The sequence below is a fragment of the Nylanderia fulva genome, unplaced genomic scaffold (assembly GCF_048542155.1).
Source record: "Nylanderia fulva isolate GAGA-0341 unplaced genomic scaffold, ASM4854215v1 Scaffold55, whole genome shotgun sequence".
NCBI lineage: Eukaryota > Metazoa > Arthropoda > Insecta > Hymenoptera > Formicidae > Nylanderia > Nylanderia fulva.
In genome coordinates, this window is record NW_028190643.1 from 257,405 (window position 1) to 275,893 (window position 18,489).

Here is an 18,489-nt window from a genome sequence, read left to right on the forward strand (position 1 = left end):
ATAAGCGAGTTTTCGTGAAAAATATTGCCTTGACAAATGCGTTTGCTTCAAATATTTTGTCATGTTTAATAAAATGCTCGCTTTTCAGAGAAAAAATATTAAGACTCATACCTTATCACTTTGTTAAATAATAGATGCGATATATAGAGATAAATTGAATAGAAAAATACTAATAGCCGATCTAAATCAGAAATCTTTTCTCCGACTTTTATAATATGTCGAAGATATACGTATATCTTCAAACCAGATTAGTGAAATTAAGTAAATACGTGTATCAAAATGAATTTTATTATAAATAAAAAGAAAGGATTAAATGTGTTTTAAGCAAATATTGAAGCTGTCTGTAAATAAAACATTTATATTTATTTTTATCTCTATGATTATTTTAAAAATAATAATTGATTTCCTACAATATGAAGATATTGTCATATATTATGCCATTTATGTATGTGACTGAGAGAATGTTTGTGAATTTTAAATATTACAATAGATGTAAACGAAATTCAATTTAAAGGTTTATTTAAATTAGATATTTAACCATTAAATTATTATTTAAAGATGATTGATATTTGTGAAGAGATTTGGGGGAGAGTAGAGAAGAGAGAAGAAAGAAAAAAAGGGATAAAGAAAAAAGAAAGAAGAAAGAAAGAGCGGAAAAAATAGAAGAGAGGAGGAAGAGAGAAGAGAAAGGAGAAGAAACAACGTGGTGTGGAAAGAAATTGTGGAAGAAAATAAGGAGGATGGTCCATGATGTTGGGATAAAGAGGGTATTAGGTAGGGAAGCTGGAATTAGTAGAGAAAAAGTAGGAAGGATAGAAGATAGAGAGGGAATGGAGTGTGAAGAGAAAGGGAAACAGAGGGAGAAAAGGGATTTAGAGAGAATAGCATATTAGAAGAGGGGGAAGGGAAGTTTAGGACAAATAGGAAAAAGAAGATAAAGAAGAACAAAAGTAGGAGCCAAATGGATAGAGGAGAGAGGAAGGGAGAAGGCAAGGAAAGGATTGAAATGAAGAACAAGGGTTGTAGAGAAATTTAGTAAATTATGACTAGGATATTAATATGTATTTTGTTTGTAAAAGGTTCGGGACCACTCCTTATAAAAGTGCCTTGTAATTCTCACTGGAAGCACAATATAGAATGTATGTATGTAATTATGATATATCAACTTTCTATTTTCATCTTACATTTTTATACGTATAGCAACTTATAAGAATATATACTTTTGTTCAAAAATTAATATTTTATTTAGAAGAAACTTATATTATGTATACAAGGATTTTTAGTATATTTCGTTAATATTATTTCTATAAATAGATAATTATAAATTATATAAAATATTATATAAATATTATACATAAATATTTATATAAAATATTATACATGTTATAGAAATCACTATATAAATTACATATGTTAAAATTACATGTTATGTAATATATTTTTAAAAAATGATAGATATCTAGATAAAGTACATTTTTAAATGTATGCCGATTCTTAATTTTAAAATATTTAACAAAATATATGCATTTACAGATAATTTGAGACACACTGCGAAAGAAAATTGTAAACTTGACTGATTCTTTCATCTAAATAATTTGTTAATTCAACATATAAAAATTTTTTAATTAAATATAACATATCACATCTGACAAAACATATATATATTTGAGTTCAATACTAATATATATATTCAATTAAAATAATAGTATTTAGTTAAAAGATTTAGTTAAGCTAACACTTTTTTTTCAGTGCAGTTCTGCAGTTACATAATTATATGCATTTGCAGATAATTTTATACATTTATAACATTATATTACTCTATAGATATTATATTTATATACATATAAATTAATATATAATTATACTTTATAAGTTATATAACATATAATATATATAAAGAATGATGAATATATATGTATATAGATAATATATAATTTATATATTATATATATATATATATATATATATTATATAAATTAATTATGTTTTATAAAATACATTTAATAAATACAAGTATCTAGATAAAGATCTTGATGTAAAATGCTTAATTACGAAATGAATAAAAAATATAAGTTTCGCCGTTTTTTTAATATAATTAGATATAATAAAAATAAAATAAGATTATTTACGCCATATAATATATAGATAAAGCGATAAAGTCAAAAATATAAATTTCTTATTTTATTTTATTGTCCATGTCCATGATAATACGTTAGCCTCATTTCTTTCGAAACCTGCGTCCATGTTGTTGAACTTTTCATTAATCTTCTGAAATTTATATGAAAAATTAAATCAATAAAAATTCAAAATAATTTATATTAGATTTTTCTCTTAAATTATGTGCGTTGTTTTATATTAGACAAATTCTAAATATTTTCCGCATCCAAAAGAGACCCTAATATTTATATATGTAATAATATATATTTTCAAATTGATGATGATATTTGCTAATTGTGTAAATCGAATGTTGATGACATATTTAAAATTAACGAAACAAAGTTGATATTTATTAACTTCTAATGCTTTCAAACATAAATGTATGCGCTAGACGTAGATAATTTTATATATTTTTATATGATAAAAGGGCTAACATTTGAATTTCATGCGCTTACTGCAAGCACTTTTATTACATAAATAAAAGTGTTTGCAGTAATCATTGTTGTGCTTAGAAAACTTTAAAATTAAGTAGATAAAGATGAAATGATAATATATAAGTTTATCTTAGATCAGATAAAAAAATGTTTTTGATTTAAATATAACTCGAATAAAGGATAAAATTACATGGCGATTCATCTAGATAACTTACGGCTAAAATTTTAAAACCGCTTATGTAAACACAGTTATAGAACAATGTAAATTATTAAAGGGTATTCAAACTTATGTTTATAAACAGTAAAATTAACTCAAGGCTCTTTAATATCAAATATATGTACAACTATGTTTATTAGAAATATATTCACAGTTATAATTTTTATTGCTTATTGATTAAGTTCTTCTAATTAAGTATTTTTATGTGCTACAACTCAAAGCCAAATTATTTAAACCATGTTCTAAAACTAAATAATTTAGTGAAAATGACACTTTTTCTTATCAAAGGTGGATAGATAATACATATTGTTTATGTAAAGATAAGAGTGAAGCCAAAATATCATCTAGATGATCATCTGTATAATTTTATTTATTGTTTGTTAAATAACAGTAAACACTGCAAGTAATTGAGAATAAATAAAAAGAAAAAATAATATTTAATTTTACATTTATAGTGCTTTTAAGATATAAATGAAAGCAAATAGCTGATTTAAATATTTATAGTAGTTATAACGAAAGTGTCAACATTTGAATATAATTTGTTTATTGTTCATAAAAATGCATGCAAATAATTAAGAAGATATATAAAAAATAATATCTTATCTCAATAATAAAAATTATTGCTATTTACCTCATCACCGTAAATCATTATCGCAAACAAAAATTTCCAGAAAAATCTTTGAACAATCTTATTGATCGGTCAGGTATTAAATTATGGTCAAGAACCAAATGCCCAAATAATAATACAGTCCTGCCCATGTGTCTGTTATATACAAAATTACAATTAGGTATTTCGCATTTTCTCTTTAATGATTGATGGTGTCGCTCACTTTGTTCAATTATTCTATAGTATGGTACTGTCCAATCATAAATTGTGCCAGAAAGTCGAGGTACATGAGCATCTACAAAATGTAGTTTCATTTCTTCTATCTTATTTAAACTGGAATTATACGTTATTTGACAGTTTTCTTTACAACATTTTGCGTTGCCATCATCGCTTATGTAAAAGTAATACCAAATCAAATGAGGCCAGGGGATAGTTAATTGGTCCATAGATTCTTTCCAGGCAGGGTTATGCACATAAAATAAATGAATGCGCATATTTTCTACGGATTCGAATAGTGATATCTTATAGTCACATAATCTACATTCTGCAATGTTACTTTTCATTCCAAAAAATCTCATTATCCAATGCTCGTTTCTTTGTGGCATCGTTGATATGATGTTCCTTGTACTATCACCGATTGTGTTCCACGAGGAGATGTGTTTCCAGTCACGCGAGACGTAATTCTTACTAAAGAAAAAGAAAAAGTTCGCGAATAAATGTTCGTTTCTATCGAAAATGACGCATGTACAGTTCAAATCTACTTAATATCTCGACTTTTCTTATTATTTTTCATCATTTGTTTACAATAATAACATTTTGGAGGTGACAAAAATATATGTTTATAACAACGTTTATATACATATACGCTATATGGACAGACACATGCACATATGTAAAGAGAATTTTTCGTTATATTTGTCTGCAAAAGTCACTAAAAATTTTATCATGTTTGATAATAAGCCGAATATTAATTACTATACTGCATGTTAAAAATTATGATAAATTCATTATACGGTCATAGATATGATTTATGCGTGCCAATAATCGATCTTCATAATGATAATAATTTTACATTTTGTACTTTTACTTTTCATCGTAAAATATCTAATTATCCCGTTCTCGTCCTTAAATCTCGTCGTCAAACGAGAAAATTAAAAATATTATGCTGTATCTTAATTTATATAAAATTTATTATATGCTTATCACTTTTTCTGGCATATATTCTACTTATGAAAACACTTCGAGAGAGGAAATCAGAATATCTTAATATATTAAACATTTTTGAAGTTTTATTATATATTTATGTAAAAAAAATTAAAATATCTTATTGTGGTAGATATGAATATTTTTAATCAGAAAATATTATAGTAAATATTAATCAGAGAAATTCTTATATAATTCTTCCAGTACCACATTGTCTCATGATTTCCATACATTTTAGGTTAAATTCTAAGGGAAATGCATGTGGGAAATGTATATGTATGTATGTATATAATATGTATATGGGCGAGTATGTGTATGTACGTAATGAAAAATTATAAAGAAATTCGAGACATTGAACAGATTTAAACTTATACACATTTATATATTTTTTATTTTTTTAATAGTATTAATTAAATAAGTAATTCTAACTGAACTCACTGATTATATAGTTGATCTCTTCTGGCTTGAATTGCACTAAGGAACAGGATGCAAAATGATAAAGAGTGACGAATTCCAGCAAGTAATATTCGCTGTATAATTTTGTTCGGCACGTCTGTCTGTCGATCCGATTTATATTCTTCTGAAAATATGCAAGAACATCGAAACTGCTTAAGAGACTTTTGTATCATGTTGTGTACGTTTACCTTTATATATGCCTCTCTGTATTCGTGTGTGTCTTCCCTGCCTTGTGTTTATAATTTTGTTTGACTGGATACGTTTATAGTATATGTGTCTGCGCACGTGTGTGTGTGTTAACATTTTTAAATAATTATTTTAGTTGTTGTTATTTATGGTTTGTATTAAATAACTAAAAAATAATATTTTATTCATATGTTTATTATTTTAAACTATTTATATTATAAACATTCATTCAAGTAAATTTCTTTCAAATTCAATATTAATAATCTTCTTATTTTAAAATATCATCTTAACGATCATTTGAAAAATGATATATTTAAGCAGTATTTTGAGAAATGATTTGTATTTATACTAAAAATACATATGTATTTATCAATTCAAAATACAATTGTCTCCGTTTTCCTTTCTCTCTCCACTCTTTATTATTAGCCTATCTTGTATATCTGCAATGTTAACATTTCAATTCTTGCTTCTGAATTGTATATTACAAACACTTACCCATATGCGATTAAAAGAAGATATATAACTAAAATGATAAGTTTATACATTCTAGAGTTGTTCAAAAGTCTCTTATTCTTTAATTTTCGTTAATCTGAGATAAGCGAAGATAATTTACGACATGATTATCGTCGGGCAAAAGTTTTCGTTTAGTTAATAACGGCTGAACAATAGTTAAGTAATATATAATTGAAAATTGTTATATTGCTTATATAAATGTCTCAATATCTTTTTAATTTCCAACGTTATATAAGAAAAAAAAGCATGTAATTGAACATTTTTATGACACAGTTATTCAGCAATGGTTCGGATAAAATTATAAAAAAAGTGGTCTCAAAATTCAGTGAGAAATACGATATTTGTCATAAAAACGGTTGAATTTAATCTCTATATATATATCAATTAATATATTTGTAACTTTTATATAACGACTATACAAGCACGCGCCATTAATACTATTTCCATAATTTATTTTATTATTTTTAAACTATTAATCTTCGGGATGACGATTGCTCGAAGCTATCAATATGATCATAGTTTTAACTCGCCGAGCTTCTATTATGTGCATAATTTGAATTCGCTGTATTACTATTATGTATACATAATTTTAATTCGCCGAATTTTATTGTATTGTTTGAGAACTATTTTGTATATATGTATCTTTTTATATATTTTTTTCTAAATTTATTTAGTTTAATCGAATATAATTACGTGCGCGAGGCGAAGTTATTCTTTGATAATAAAACCTTAACAATTGCGACGCATGTGTATAATATTATTATCGCAATTCATGCATAAAAATATATTTATTATGTGACATCTGGTCACGTAATCTCGACTTCGCGCACGCGATACTTCGCACGAGATTCAGTTTCACGCCAACCGCGCAACGTAACGGATGTAGGGAGTGTGGAGTCTTGCGCGTGTCTAATAAAAACGTAAATATTTGATCACAAAAAGATATTGTAAGAAAATTTTATTTTTTTGTTTATATGTTCTGTTAGAGATTCAAATATAAAATTTTTATATGCGTTGCATAATTCATTAATATATTTTATTATACATTGATTGCAATAATAATTTTTGCATGCATGCGTCGCAATTTTTGAGATTTTGTTATCAAAGAATCAATAATATAACTTCGTTTTGTGCACCTAATTATATTCGATTAGATTATACGAAGTGATATATATAATATATATACACACATGTATATATATATCATTTTATAGTATTATGATTTTATATATATATATATATATATATATATATATATATATTCATATAAATGTATATACGTAAATATACCTATCACCATTGTGTATCCGCCAGGAAATTCTATATCGTGACTATATAATGTCATTGTACGTTAGATAAAGATATATAATTTACAGTGGCTGCGGCCATTCAGCAGCGACTGTATCAATTTGTTTGACCATTGATCGAATATTATTCTTCTGTCTTTGTATTCTGACAGCTAATTCGGACATCTTCAAATCTTCGAGAGCGGGAATTTGTTTGTCTGAAAAACCGTTCTGCTTTGCGCCCAGCAGCAAGTCCTGCGAAAGTTTTGTACGATCGATGTTTTCTAAAAACACATAATAATCGATAATGTTCTTCATCTTTTCAAGAAACCAGCAATTAATTTTTGTGAGTTCGTATAATCCATCGAATGTGTAACCAACCTTGATCGAAGCAGCGAGAACAAACATTCTTTCGTCAGTCGGTTTTTCCAATTCTTCATCGTTGACTGCTATCACATAAGGATCGAAGCCATTCACATTTTCATCAACCATTCTCAATGCCTTTTGAAAAGTTTCCTTGAATTTATGTCCGATCGCCATTACTTCGCCTATACTCTTCATAGAACTGCCGATCTGAAAAATAATTATTTGATATTAAAGATATAAAGAACAATCGATTAAAATCAATTATATACAATTAAATAAATATATATATATATATATATATATATATATATATATATATATATATACATAATTATATTGTAAAATAAAAAAGTTTTATATTTTTTGTTTAATTAATTAGCTTTTTATATACTTTATTGTGACTCTTTTATAATATCATATAATATATACATATAGATTAAGGAAATACATATTTTCTTTCCTTCATTTTTAAATATATAATAGATAATACGAATAATAATATAACATCGTATAAAATATTACAAAAATTATCAAACGTTTAACGTTTCTTAAAAAAGTCAAAATTAAAGAATTTTTATCCATTACTTTGATGCTGAAACTTGTACAATGAAATTTTTTAAGATCCCATCTATTGTAGATATTTTAACTACACAATAATCAAGATTTGGCTCAAAACAAGCTGTTGTTTCGCTTGTGACAAAATTACGCATATAAAATTTATGTATAAGAACTTGCTGCACATATTATTTTTAATAAAATTGTGATTCTACAAAATTATAAAAAACGTTAAGCTGTAAAACAATGTCTTGTCGTTTACTTATATACCTCTTGAACAAAATACGTGGTGCGACTCTTTCATTTATCTCTTTAACACGATCTGCAAATATTTTTCAGTCTTCAGTTTTTATGATAGAGTCGATCGGCCTTCCTAGAATTTTAACATTGTAGTACGCAAACACCCCATTTCTCTCAAGTTCTAGCCACAGTTAAGGGCAGTTCGTCCACCGAATGTTAATAGTACGCCATCCGGTCTCTCCGATCGTATTACCTAAAGCAAATGATTAAAAAAAATTATTTCTTTCTCCGATAAGAATATTCTTAGTATGAAATATCCACAGTAAAAGTTAGTAAATATAAGTTATTAATTAAAAAATTTAACCTTTAAATGTATAATTTGGCTTACCTGCTCGACATATTCTGGTGTAATTGGCAAGAAATACACTTTATCGGCCATGCCTTTTGATGTTTGTCCGTATCGATATTAGGATTTATCAAAATAAACTGTATTGATTTTTCCTTTAATGCTTTTATTGCCTATGAGAGCCCGAATAATCGAATTCTCTGGCTTGGCCAACGCTGAATCTTCCACAGCCCAAGATTAGCACTTTTTTAGGTTGTTCAAATGTAATTTTTCATTAAATGTTTAATTATCTATATTATTAATAAAATATATATATATTTAAAAAATTAAAAATATATTGTATTTATTTTTTTTCTTAATATATTATTTATTTTTTATTGTAAATAAGTATTTTTTATATTTTACACATTTTTACACGATTAAATCTTTGTAACGTAGGCAAGAAGAATTTCAAACGTTCGTCATCGCGCACAAGACAGTATTTACATTTCTTGTACACTTTCGCGTCTCAATCGTGACTGTAAGTTCGTTTATTATCCCAAAATCTGATGTCTCGAGATTCGACGCCTGTCGATCGCTTCCGAATTAACGATCGGGTTTCCTCGAGAAATATTAAGTATCTCGCGAAGCTTCGCGCGCGCGCACGCGACCCGAGAATTCGAGTGGAAATCCGAGCTCTAGACTAATAATTTTAAATATACGTTTCTTTAAATTCATATCAATCTTAAAAACACTAAAATGAATTAAAACAATTCAATATATATTATCACTATATACCATACATGTTATATTTAATTAAATATAACTTTACTTAATCATTAATATCGTCTTTATCCTATATTTTTCTAACAAGACGGAGAACAATTGACATAAAATTGGAGAACGAAAAAAGAAGATAGAGATGCGTTGTTAGGTGATTTACCCTGTATAATATTTTATTACAGTCGAAAATTTCATGTGTTTGAATGAGCGAGTTTTCGTAAAAAATATTGCCTCGGCAAATGCGTTTACCTCAAATATTTTGTCATGTTTAATAAAATTTTCGCTTTCCAAAAAGAAAATATTAAGACTCGCACCTTATCAATTTGTTAAATAATAGATGCAATATATAAAGATAAATTGAATAGAAAAATACTAATAGCCGATGTAAATCAGAAACCTTTTTTCCAACGTTTATAATATGTCGAAGCTATACCACACGGATATCTTCAAACTAGATTAGTGAAATTAAATGAGTACGTCTACCAAAATGAATTTCATTATATATAAAAAAATAGATTAAATGTGTTTTAAGCAAATATTGAAACAGTCGGTAAGTAAAACTCATATTTGTATTTATCTCTATGATTATCTTACAAATAATAATTTATTTCCTAAAATATTAATATATTGTCATATATTGTGCCATTTATGTGGCTAAGAGAATGTTTGTGAATTTCAAATATTACAATAGATGTAAACAAAATTCGATTTAAAGGTTTATTTAAATTAGATATTTAACCATTAAATTATTGTTTAAAGATAATTGATATTTGTGAAGAGATTTGGGGGAGAATAGAGAAGAGAGAAGAAAGAAAAAAAAGAGAAAAGGAAGAAAAGAGAGAGAGAGAGCGGAAAGAAATAGAAGAAAGGAGGAAGAGAGAAGGAAAAGAGAAGAGAAAGGAGAAATGAACAACGTGGTGTGAAAAGGAATTGTGGAAGAAAATAAGGAGGATGGTCCATGATGTTGGGATAAAAAGAGTATTAGGTAGGGAAGCTGGAATTAGTAGGGGATAAGTAGAAAGGATAGAAGATAGAGAGGGAATGGAGTGTGAAGATAAAGGGAAACAGAGGGAGAAGGGGGATTTAGAGAGAATAGCATATTAGGAGAGGGAGAAGGGAAGTTTAGGACAAATAGGAAGGAGAAGATAAAGAAGGACAAAAGTAGGAGCCAAATGGATAGAGAGAGAAAGGGAGAAGACAAGGAAAAGATTGAAATGAAGAACAAGGATTGTAGAGGAATTTAGTAAATTATGACTAAGATATTAATATAAATTTTGTTCGTAAAAGGTTCGGGACCACTCCTTATACAAGTGCCTTGTAATTCTCACTAGGAGCACAATAAAGAATGTATGTATGTAATTATGATATATCAACTTTCTAGTTTCATCTTACATTTTTATAGATATAGCAACTTATAAGAATATATACTTTTGTTCAAAAATTAATATTTTATTTGGAAGAAACTTATATTATATGTACAAGGATTTTTAGTACATTTCGTTAATATTATTTCTATAAATAGATAATTATAAATTATATAAAATATTATATACATAATATACATAATATTTATATAAAATATTATACATGTTATAGAAATCACTATATAAATTACATATGTTAAAATTACATGTTATGTAATATATATTTAAAAAATGATAGATATCTAGATAAAGTACATTTTTAAATGTATGCCGATTCTTAATTTTAAAATATTTAACAAAATATATGCGTTTACAGATAATTTGAGACACACTGCGAAAAAAAATTGTAAACTTGACTGAGTTTTTCATCTAAATAATTTGTTAATTCAACGTATAAAAATTTTTTAATTAAATATAACATATTACATCTGACAAAACATATATATATTTGAGTTAAATACTAATATATATATTTAATTAAAATAATAGTCATTTAGTTAAAAGATTTAGTTAAGCTAACACATTTTTTTTCAGTGCAGTTCTGCAGTTACATAATTATATGCATTTACAGATAATTTTATACATTTATAACATTATATTACTCTATATATATTATATTTATATACATATAAATTGATATATAATTATACTTTATAAGTTATAAAACATAATATATATAAAGAATTATGAATATATATATATATATATATATATATATATATATAGATTATATATATAATTTATATATTATATATAATTATATATTATATAAATTAAATATGTTTTATAAAATACATTTAATAAATACAAGTATCTAGATAAAGATCTTGATGTAAAATGCTTAATTACGAAATAAATAAAAAATATAAGTTTCGCCGTTTATTTAATATAATTAGATATAATAAAAATAAAATAAGATTATTTACGCCATATAATATAAAGATAAAGCGATAAAGTCAAAAATATGAATTTCTTATTTTATTTTATTGTCCATGTCCATGATAATACGTTAGCCTCATTTCTTTCGAAACCTGCGTCCATGTTGTTGAACTTTTCATTCTGAAATTTATATAAAAAATTAAATCAATAAAAATTCAGAATAATTAATATTAGAAAATTTTTCTCATTAATTATGTGCGTTGTTTTATATTAGACAAATTCTAAATATTTTCCGAATCCAAAAGAGACCCTAATATTTATATATGTAATAATATATATCTTCAAATTGATGATGATATTTGCTAATTGTGTAAATCGAATGTTGTGATGACATATTTAAAATTAACGAAACAAAGTTGATATTTATTAACTTCTAATGCTATCAAACATAAATGTATGCGCTAGACGTAGATAATTTTATATATTTTTATATGATAAAGGGCTAACATTTGAATTTCATGCGCTTACTGCAAGCACTTTTATTACATAAATAAAAGTGCTTGCAGTAATCATTGTTGTGCTTAGAAAACTTTAAAATTATATAAGTAGATAGAGATGAAATGAAATATATAAGCTTATCTTAGATCAGATAAAGAAATGTTTTTGATTTAAATATTACTTTAATACAAGATAATATTACATGCCGATTCATCTAGATAACTTACGGCTAATATTTTAAGACCGCTTATGTAAACACAGTTATAGAACAATGTAAATTATTCATACTTATGTTTATTAAACAGTAAAATTAACTCAAGGCTCTTTAATATCAAATATATGTACAACTATGTTTATTAGAAATATATTCACAGTTATAATTTTTATTGCTTATTGATTAAGTTCTTCTAATTAAGTATTTTTATGTGCTACAACTCAAAGCCAAATGATTTAAACCATGTTCTAAAACTAAATAATTTAGTGAAAATGACACTTTTTCTTATCAAAGGTGGATAGATAATACATATTGTTTATGTAAAGATAAGAGTGAAGCTAAAATATCATCTAGATGATCATCTGTATAATTTTATTTATTGTTTGTTAAATAACAGTAAACACTGCCAGTAATTGTGAATAAATAAAAGGTAAAAATAATATTTAATTTTACATTTATAGTGCTTTTAAAATATAAATGAATGCAAATAGCTGATTTAAATATTTATAGTAGTTATAACGAAAGTGTCAACATTTGAATATAATTTGTTTATTGTTGATAAAAATGCATGCAAATAATTGAGAAAATATATAAAAAATAATATTTTATCTCAATTATAAAAATTATTGCTATTTACCGCATCACCGTTAATCATTGCGCAAAGATAAATTTCCAGAAGGATTATTGAACAATCTTATTGATCGGTCAGGTATTAAATTATGGTCAAGAACCAAATGCCCAAATAATAATGCAGTCCTGCCCATGTTTCTGTTATATACAAAATTACAATTAGGTATTTCGCATTTTCTCTTTAATGGTTGGTATCGCTCACTTTGTTCAATTATTCTATAGTATGGTTCTGTCCACTCATAAATTCTGCCAGAAAGTCGGGGTACATGGATATCTACAAAATGTAGTTTCATTCTTTCTATCTTATTTAAACTGGAATTATACGTTATTTGACAATTTTCTTTACAACATTTTGCGTTGCCATCATCGCTTATGTAAAAGTAATACCAAATCAAATGAGGCCAGGGGATAGTTAATTGGCTCATAGATTCTATCCAGGCAGGGTTATGTATATGAGTTAAATGAAGGCGCATATCTTCTACGGATTCAAATAATGTTGTCTTATAGTCACATAATTTACATTCTGCAATGTTACTTTTCATTCCAAAAAATCTCATTATCCAATGCTCGTTTCTTTGTGGCATCGTTGATATGATGTTCCTTGTACTATCACCGATTGTGTTCCACGAGGAGATGTGTTTCCAGTCACGCGAGACGTAATTCTTACTAAAGAAAAAGAAAAAGTTCGCGAATAAATATTCGTTTCTATCGAAAATGACGCATGTACAGTTCAAATCTACTTAATATCTCGACTTTTCTTATTATTTTTCATCATTTGTTTACAATAATAACATTTTGGAGGTGACAAAAATATATGTTTATAACAACGTTTATATACATATACGCTATATGGACAGACACACATATGTAAAGAGAATTTTTCGTTATATTTGTCCGCAAAATTCACTAAAAATTTTATCATGTTTGATAATAAGCCGAATATTAATTACTATACTGCATGTTAAAAATTATGATAAATTCGTTATATGGTCATATATATAATTTATGCGTGCCAATAATCGATCTTCATAATGATAATAATTACATTTTGCACTTTTTTTATATATTTTCATTGTAAAATATCTAATTAGTCCGTTCTCGTCCTCAAATCTCGTCGTCACGAGAAAATTGAAAATATTATGCTGTATCTTAATTTATATAAAATATATGTTTATCACTTTTTCTGGCATATATTCTACTTATGAAAACACTTCGAGAGAGAAAATCAGAATATCTTAATATATTAAACATTCTTGAAGTTTTATTATATATTTATATAAAAAGAATTAAAATATCTTATTGTGGTAGATATAAATATTGTTAATCAGAAAATATTATTGTAACTATTAATCAGAGAAATTCTTATATAATTCTTCTAGTACCACATTGTCCCACGATTACCATACATTTTAGGTTAAATTCTAAAAAAAATGTATGTGGGAAATGTATATGTATGTATGTATGTATGTATATAATATGTATATGGGCGTATGTGTACGTACGTAATGAAAAATTATAAAGAAATTCGAGACATTGAACAGATTTAAACTATACACATATATATATTTTTTATTTTTAATAGTATTAATATTAAATATTTATATTAATTATATAATATTTATATTAAATAAATGATTCTAACTGAACTCACTATTTATATTGTTGATCTCTCCTGGCTTAAATTGCACTAAGAAACAGGATGCAAAACGATAAAAAGTGACGAATTCCAAGTAATATTCGCTATATAAAGCACTGTTCGGCACGTCTGTCTTTCGATCCGATTTATATTCTACTGAAAATATGCAAGAACATCGAAACTGCTTAAGAAACTTTTTGTATCATGTTGTGTACGTTTACCTTTATATATGTCTCTCTGTATTCGTGTGTGTTTTCCCTGCCTTGTGTTTATAATTTTGTTTGACTGGATACGTTTATAGTATGTGTGTCTGCGCACGTGTGTGTGTGTTAAAATTTTTAAATAATTATTTTAGTTGTTTCTTCTTACGGTTTGTATTAAACAACTAAAAAATAATATTTTATTTATATGTTTATTATTTTAAACTATTTATATTATAAACATTTATTCAAGTAAATTTCTTTAAATTCAATATTAATAATTTTTTTATGTTAAAGTATCATCTTAACAATAATTTGAAAAATGATATACCATATTTAAGCAGTATTTTGAGAAATGATTTGTATTTATACTAAAAATACATATGTATTTATCGCATTTAAAATACAATTATGCCCCTGCTTTCCTCTCTCTCTCTCTCCACTCTTCATTATTAGCCTATCTTGTATATCTGCAATGTTAACATTTCAATTCTTGCTTCTGATTTGTATATTACAAACACTTATTTATATGCAATTAAAAGAAGATATATAATTAAAATAATAAATTTAAAAATTCTAGAGTTGTTCAAGAGTCTCTTATTCTTTAATTTTCGTTAATTTGAGATAAGCGAAGATAATTTATGACATGATTATCGTCGGGCAAAAGTTTTCGTTTAGTTAATAACGGCTGAACAATAGCTAGGTAATAAATAATTGAAAAATGTTATAACTAATAAAATTATACGTAACGATATGGGCCAACGTAACGAGCAAGAAATTATAATATACAATTTAGAGCATGCTTAGATATTTATTAACACATAAAAATAAAATTAATAAAATAAATTAAATAAATTAAAATTATAATACAAAGCATTAAAATTCAGAAAGAAATATAAACTAAAAAATTATAAAATTCAGATAGAACTATAAACTAAAAAACTAAAAAATTAACGTTTCGACTGTAACCTCAACCTTCATCAGAAAAGTTTAAAATTTATAATGTACTTAATTATTTCAACATAATAAATCAAAAATGAGAATTACTTAAAATAACTTTTGCAGTAGTGTTGACAGACGCTTGTATATATTAAGTTAACAAAATCGCGGCGCTCACATAGAAAGTATTGAAACAAAATAACTCAGTCACACATAATGATAAACGCAGATCCCCAATTGCAATGACAAGTACAACTAACATGTCCATCATTCAAAGTAGAGATGTAATAATTCCGTCAAGATTTTAAAATAACCAATGGTTCTAGATTCCGTCGTTGTCAACCGGCGAATTAGTTGGTCAAGAATAAACTATTTATGTCAAAAGAGAAAAAAGAAAATTATATCAATCAAGTGTCTTTGGTTGCTAAATTAATCTTAAATTAAAAATTGCTCACCATCCTGAAAGAAATATCAAAACGTTGTCAAAGCAATCTCAAAGATCCGATCGATAGTTAGGAAAACAATACAATAAAAGAGCGATGACAAAAATGCATGTTTATATATTTGTTTGTCTGTTAGCTATTTCTTCTAGAATATCAAAGTATGACTCATCAAGAAGCTAGTTTTTTAGTTTATAGTTCTATCTAAATTTTATAATTTTTTAGTTTATATTTCTTTCTGAATTTTAATGCTTTGTATTATAATTTTAATTTATTTAATCTATTTTATTAATTTTATTTTTATGTGTTAATAAATATCTAAGCATACTCTAAATTGTATATTGTAATTTCTTGCTCGTTACGTTGGCCCATATCGTTACGTATAATTTTTTTAGTTGTTACAATCACGAGCTATTTTAAGCTTTGTATATTTCATAATTGTTGAAAAATGTTATACTGCTTACTTAAAAATTTTAATACATTTTTTAATTTTTTACGTTATATTAGAAAAATACAAAGCATGTAATGAAACATTTATGTTACAGTTATTCAACAATGGTTCGGCTAAAATTATAAAAAAATTGTTTCAAAATTAAGTGAGAAATACGATATTTCACATACAAATGGATGGTTTGAATTTAATCTATATATTTATATACCGGGTCATCAAAAAGTATCGGACCCCTTTAATATTTTAAGTTCGAATGCATTTTGGAGAAAATGTCCAATAGCAAAGTTGTATGGTTTCAAGCGGGGAGTAAGATGATGATCTTGACTTTTACCTTGACCATGGCCTTCAAGATCATTTTAAAGTCAATTTAATTTTTGTAAATGGAACCTTCTATATTATATTGCATATTCTTATAGCTTATCTCGAGAGCTTTCCAAAACATTATAATAAAACATTTTTTCATTAAGTACTTTACAAATATTTTACATTTTGTGTCAAAAACTTGTTAACTTTAAACCTGTATAATTCAAAAAGTACTTAATAAAAAAATATTTTATTATAATGTTTTGGAAAGCTCTCGAGATAAGCTATAAGAATATGCAATAAAATGTAGGGAGTTCCATTTACAAAAATTAGGTTGACCTTGAAATGATCTTGAAGGCCATGGTCAAGGTAAAAGTCAAGGTCATCATCTTACTCCCCGCTTGAAACCATACATCTTTGCTATTGAACATTTTCTCTAAAAGGCATTCTAACTGAAGATATTAGAGGGGTCTGATACTTTTCGATGACCCGGTATATAAATATGTATATAGATTAAATTCAAATCATCCATTTGTATGTTAAATATCGTGTATATATATATATATATATATATATATATATATATATACATCAATTAATATATTTGTAACTTTTATATAACGACAATATAAGCGCGCGCCATTAATATTATTTCCATAATTTATTTTATTATTTTCAAACTATTAATCTTCGCGATGACGATTGCTCGATGCTATCAATATGATCATAATTTTAACGCGCCGAATTTCTATTATGTGCATAATTTTAATTTGTTATATTACTATTATATGTACATAATTTTAATTTGCCGAATTTGTATTGTATTGTTTGAGAACTATTTTGTAAATATATGTATCTCTTTATATATTCTTTTCTAATTTTATTTAGTTTAATCGTATATAATTACGTACGCGAGGCGAAGTTATTGTTTGATAATAAAGCTTTAACAATTGCAACGCATGTGTAAAATTATTATCGCAATTCATGCATAAAAATATATTTATTATGTGATTCATAAAAATTCAATATATAAATTTTTAACAAAAAATAAAAATATAATTTTTTACAGTTTGTTTTTTTCTATCCTTTCCATCAGATTGATACATCCCAAGCATGTATCGCGCTGCGCGGCTCGCGCGGGACTGATTCTCATTTCATGCGGGGTATCGCGAACGCGGGACCAATAGTCACATGATAGCGGTCACATGACCACTGGTCACGTGACCTCGGCTTCGCGCTCGCGATACATCGCACGAGAATCAGTTTCGCGCGAACTGCGCAGCGTGATGGATGTATGGGATATAGAGTCTTGCGCAAATTTAATAAAATTGTAGATATTTGATCATAAAAAGATCCTGTAGAAAATTTTATTTCTTTGTTTGTATTTTCTATAAAAGATTCAAATATAAAATTTTTATGTGCGTTGCATAATTCATTAATATATTTTTTTATGCATTGATTGCAATAATAATTTTTGCATGCATGCGTCGCTATTTTTGAGATTTTATTATCAAAGAATATAACTTCGCTTTGCGCGCCTAATTATA

At 26.0% G+C, this 18,489-nt stretch overlaps 1 protein-coding gene and 1 long non-coding RNA gene across 9 annotated transcripts; both read right to left on the minus strand.

Moving 5' to 3' along the window:
• Positions 1-2,047: 2,047 nt before the first annotated feature.
• LOC114934816 (multifunctional protein CAD-like) lies at positions 2,048-9,137 on the minus strand. 6 transcript variants are annotated; one of them, XR_003820358.2, is made up of 8 exons: positions 8,609-9,101; positions 8,251-8,473; positions 7,441-7,632; positions 7,064-7,343; positions 5,057-5,198; positions 3,824-4,102; positions 3,440-3,748; positions 2,048-2,268 (listed from the first exon to the last, which is right to left on the minus strand). XR_003820358.2 is itself a non-coding variant. In XM_085487413.1 (7 exons), the coding sequence occupies exons 3-4, from the start codon at positions 7,618-7,620 to the stop codon at positions 7,248-7,250; spliced, it is 276 nt and encodes a 91-aa protein (XP_085343539.1). In that variant the 5' UTR covers positions 7,621-7,632; positions 8,251-8,473; positions 8,609-9,137; the 3' UTR covers positions 2,048-2,268; positions 3,440-4,102; positions 5,057-5,198; positions 7,064-7,247. The 6 variants fall into 6 exon arrangements, 5 of the variants coding, with proteins under 5 accessions (XP_085343539.1, XP_085343537.1, XP_085343538.1 ...); XM_085487413.1 differs by having other exon boundaries at positions 3,440-4,102; positions 8,609-9,137; XM_085487411.1 differs by having other exon boundaries at positions 3,440-4,102; positions 8,609-9,090.
• A 2,481-nt stretch (positions 9,138-11,618) lies between these two features.
• On the minus strand, positions 11,619-14,789 carry LOC114934826 (uncharacterized). Of its 3 annotated transcripts, none has more exons than XR_003820367.2 (4): positions 14,625-14,789; positions 13,361-13,639; positions 12,981-13,247; positions 11,619-11,811 (listed from the first exon to the last, which is right to left on the minus strand). It is a non-coding gene; the product is annotated as an uncharacterized LOC114934826 (long non-coding RNA). The 3 variants fall into 3 exon arrangements; XR_003820363.2 differs by having other exon boundaries at positions 12,981-13,111; positions 13,176-13,639; XR_003820362.2 differs by having other exon boundaries at positions 12,981-13,639.
• Positions 14,790-18,489: the final 3,700 nt, after the last annotated feature.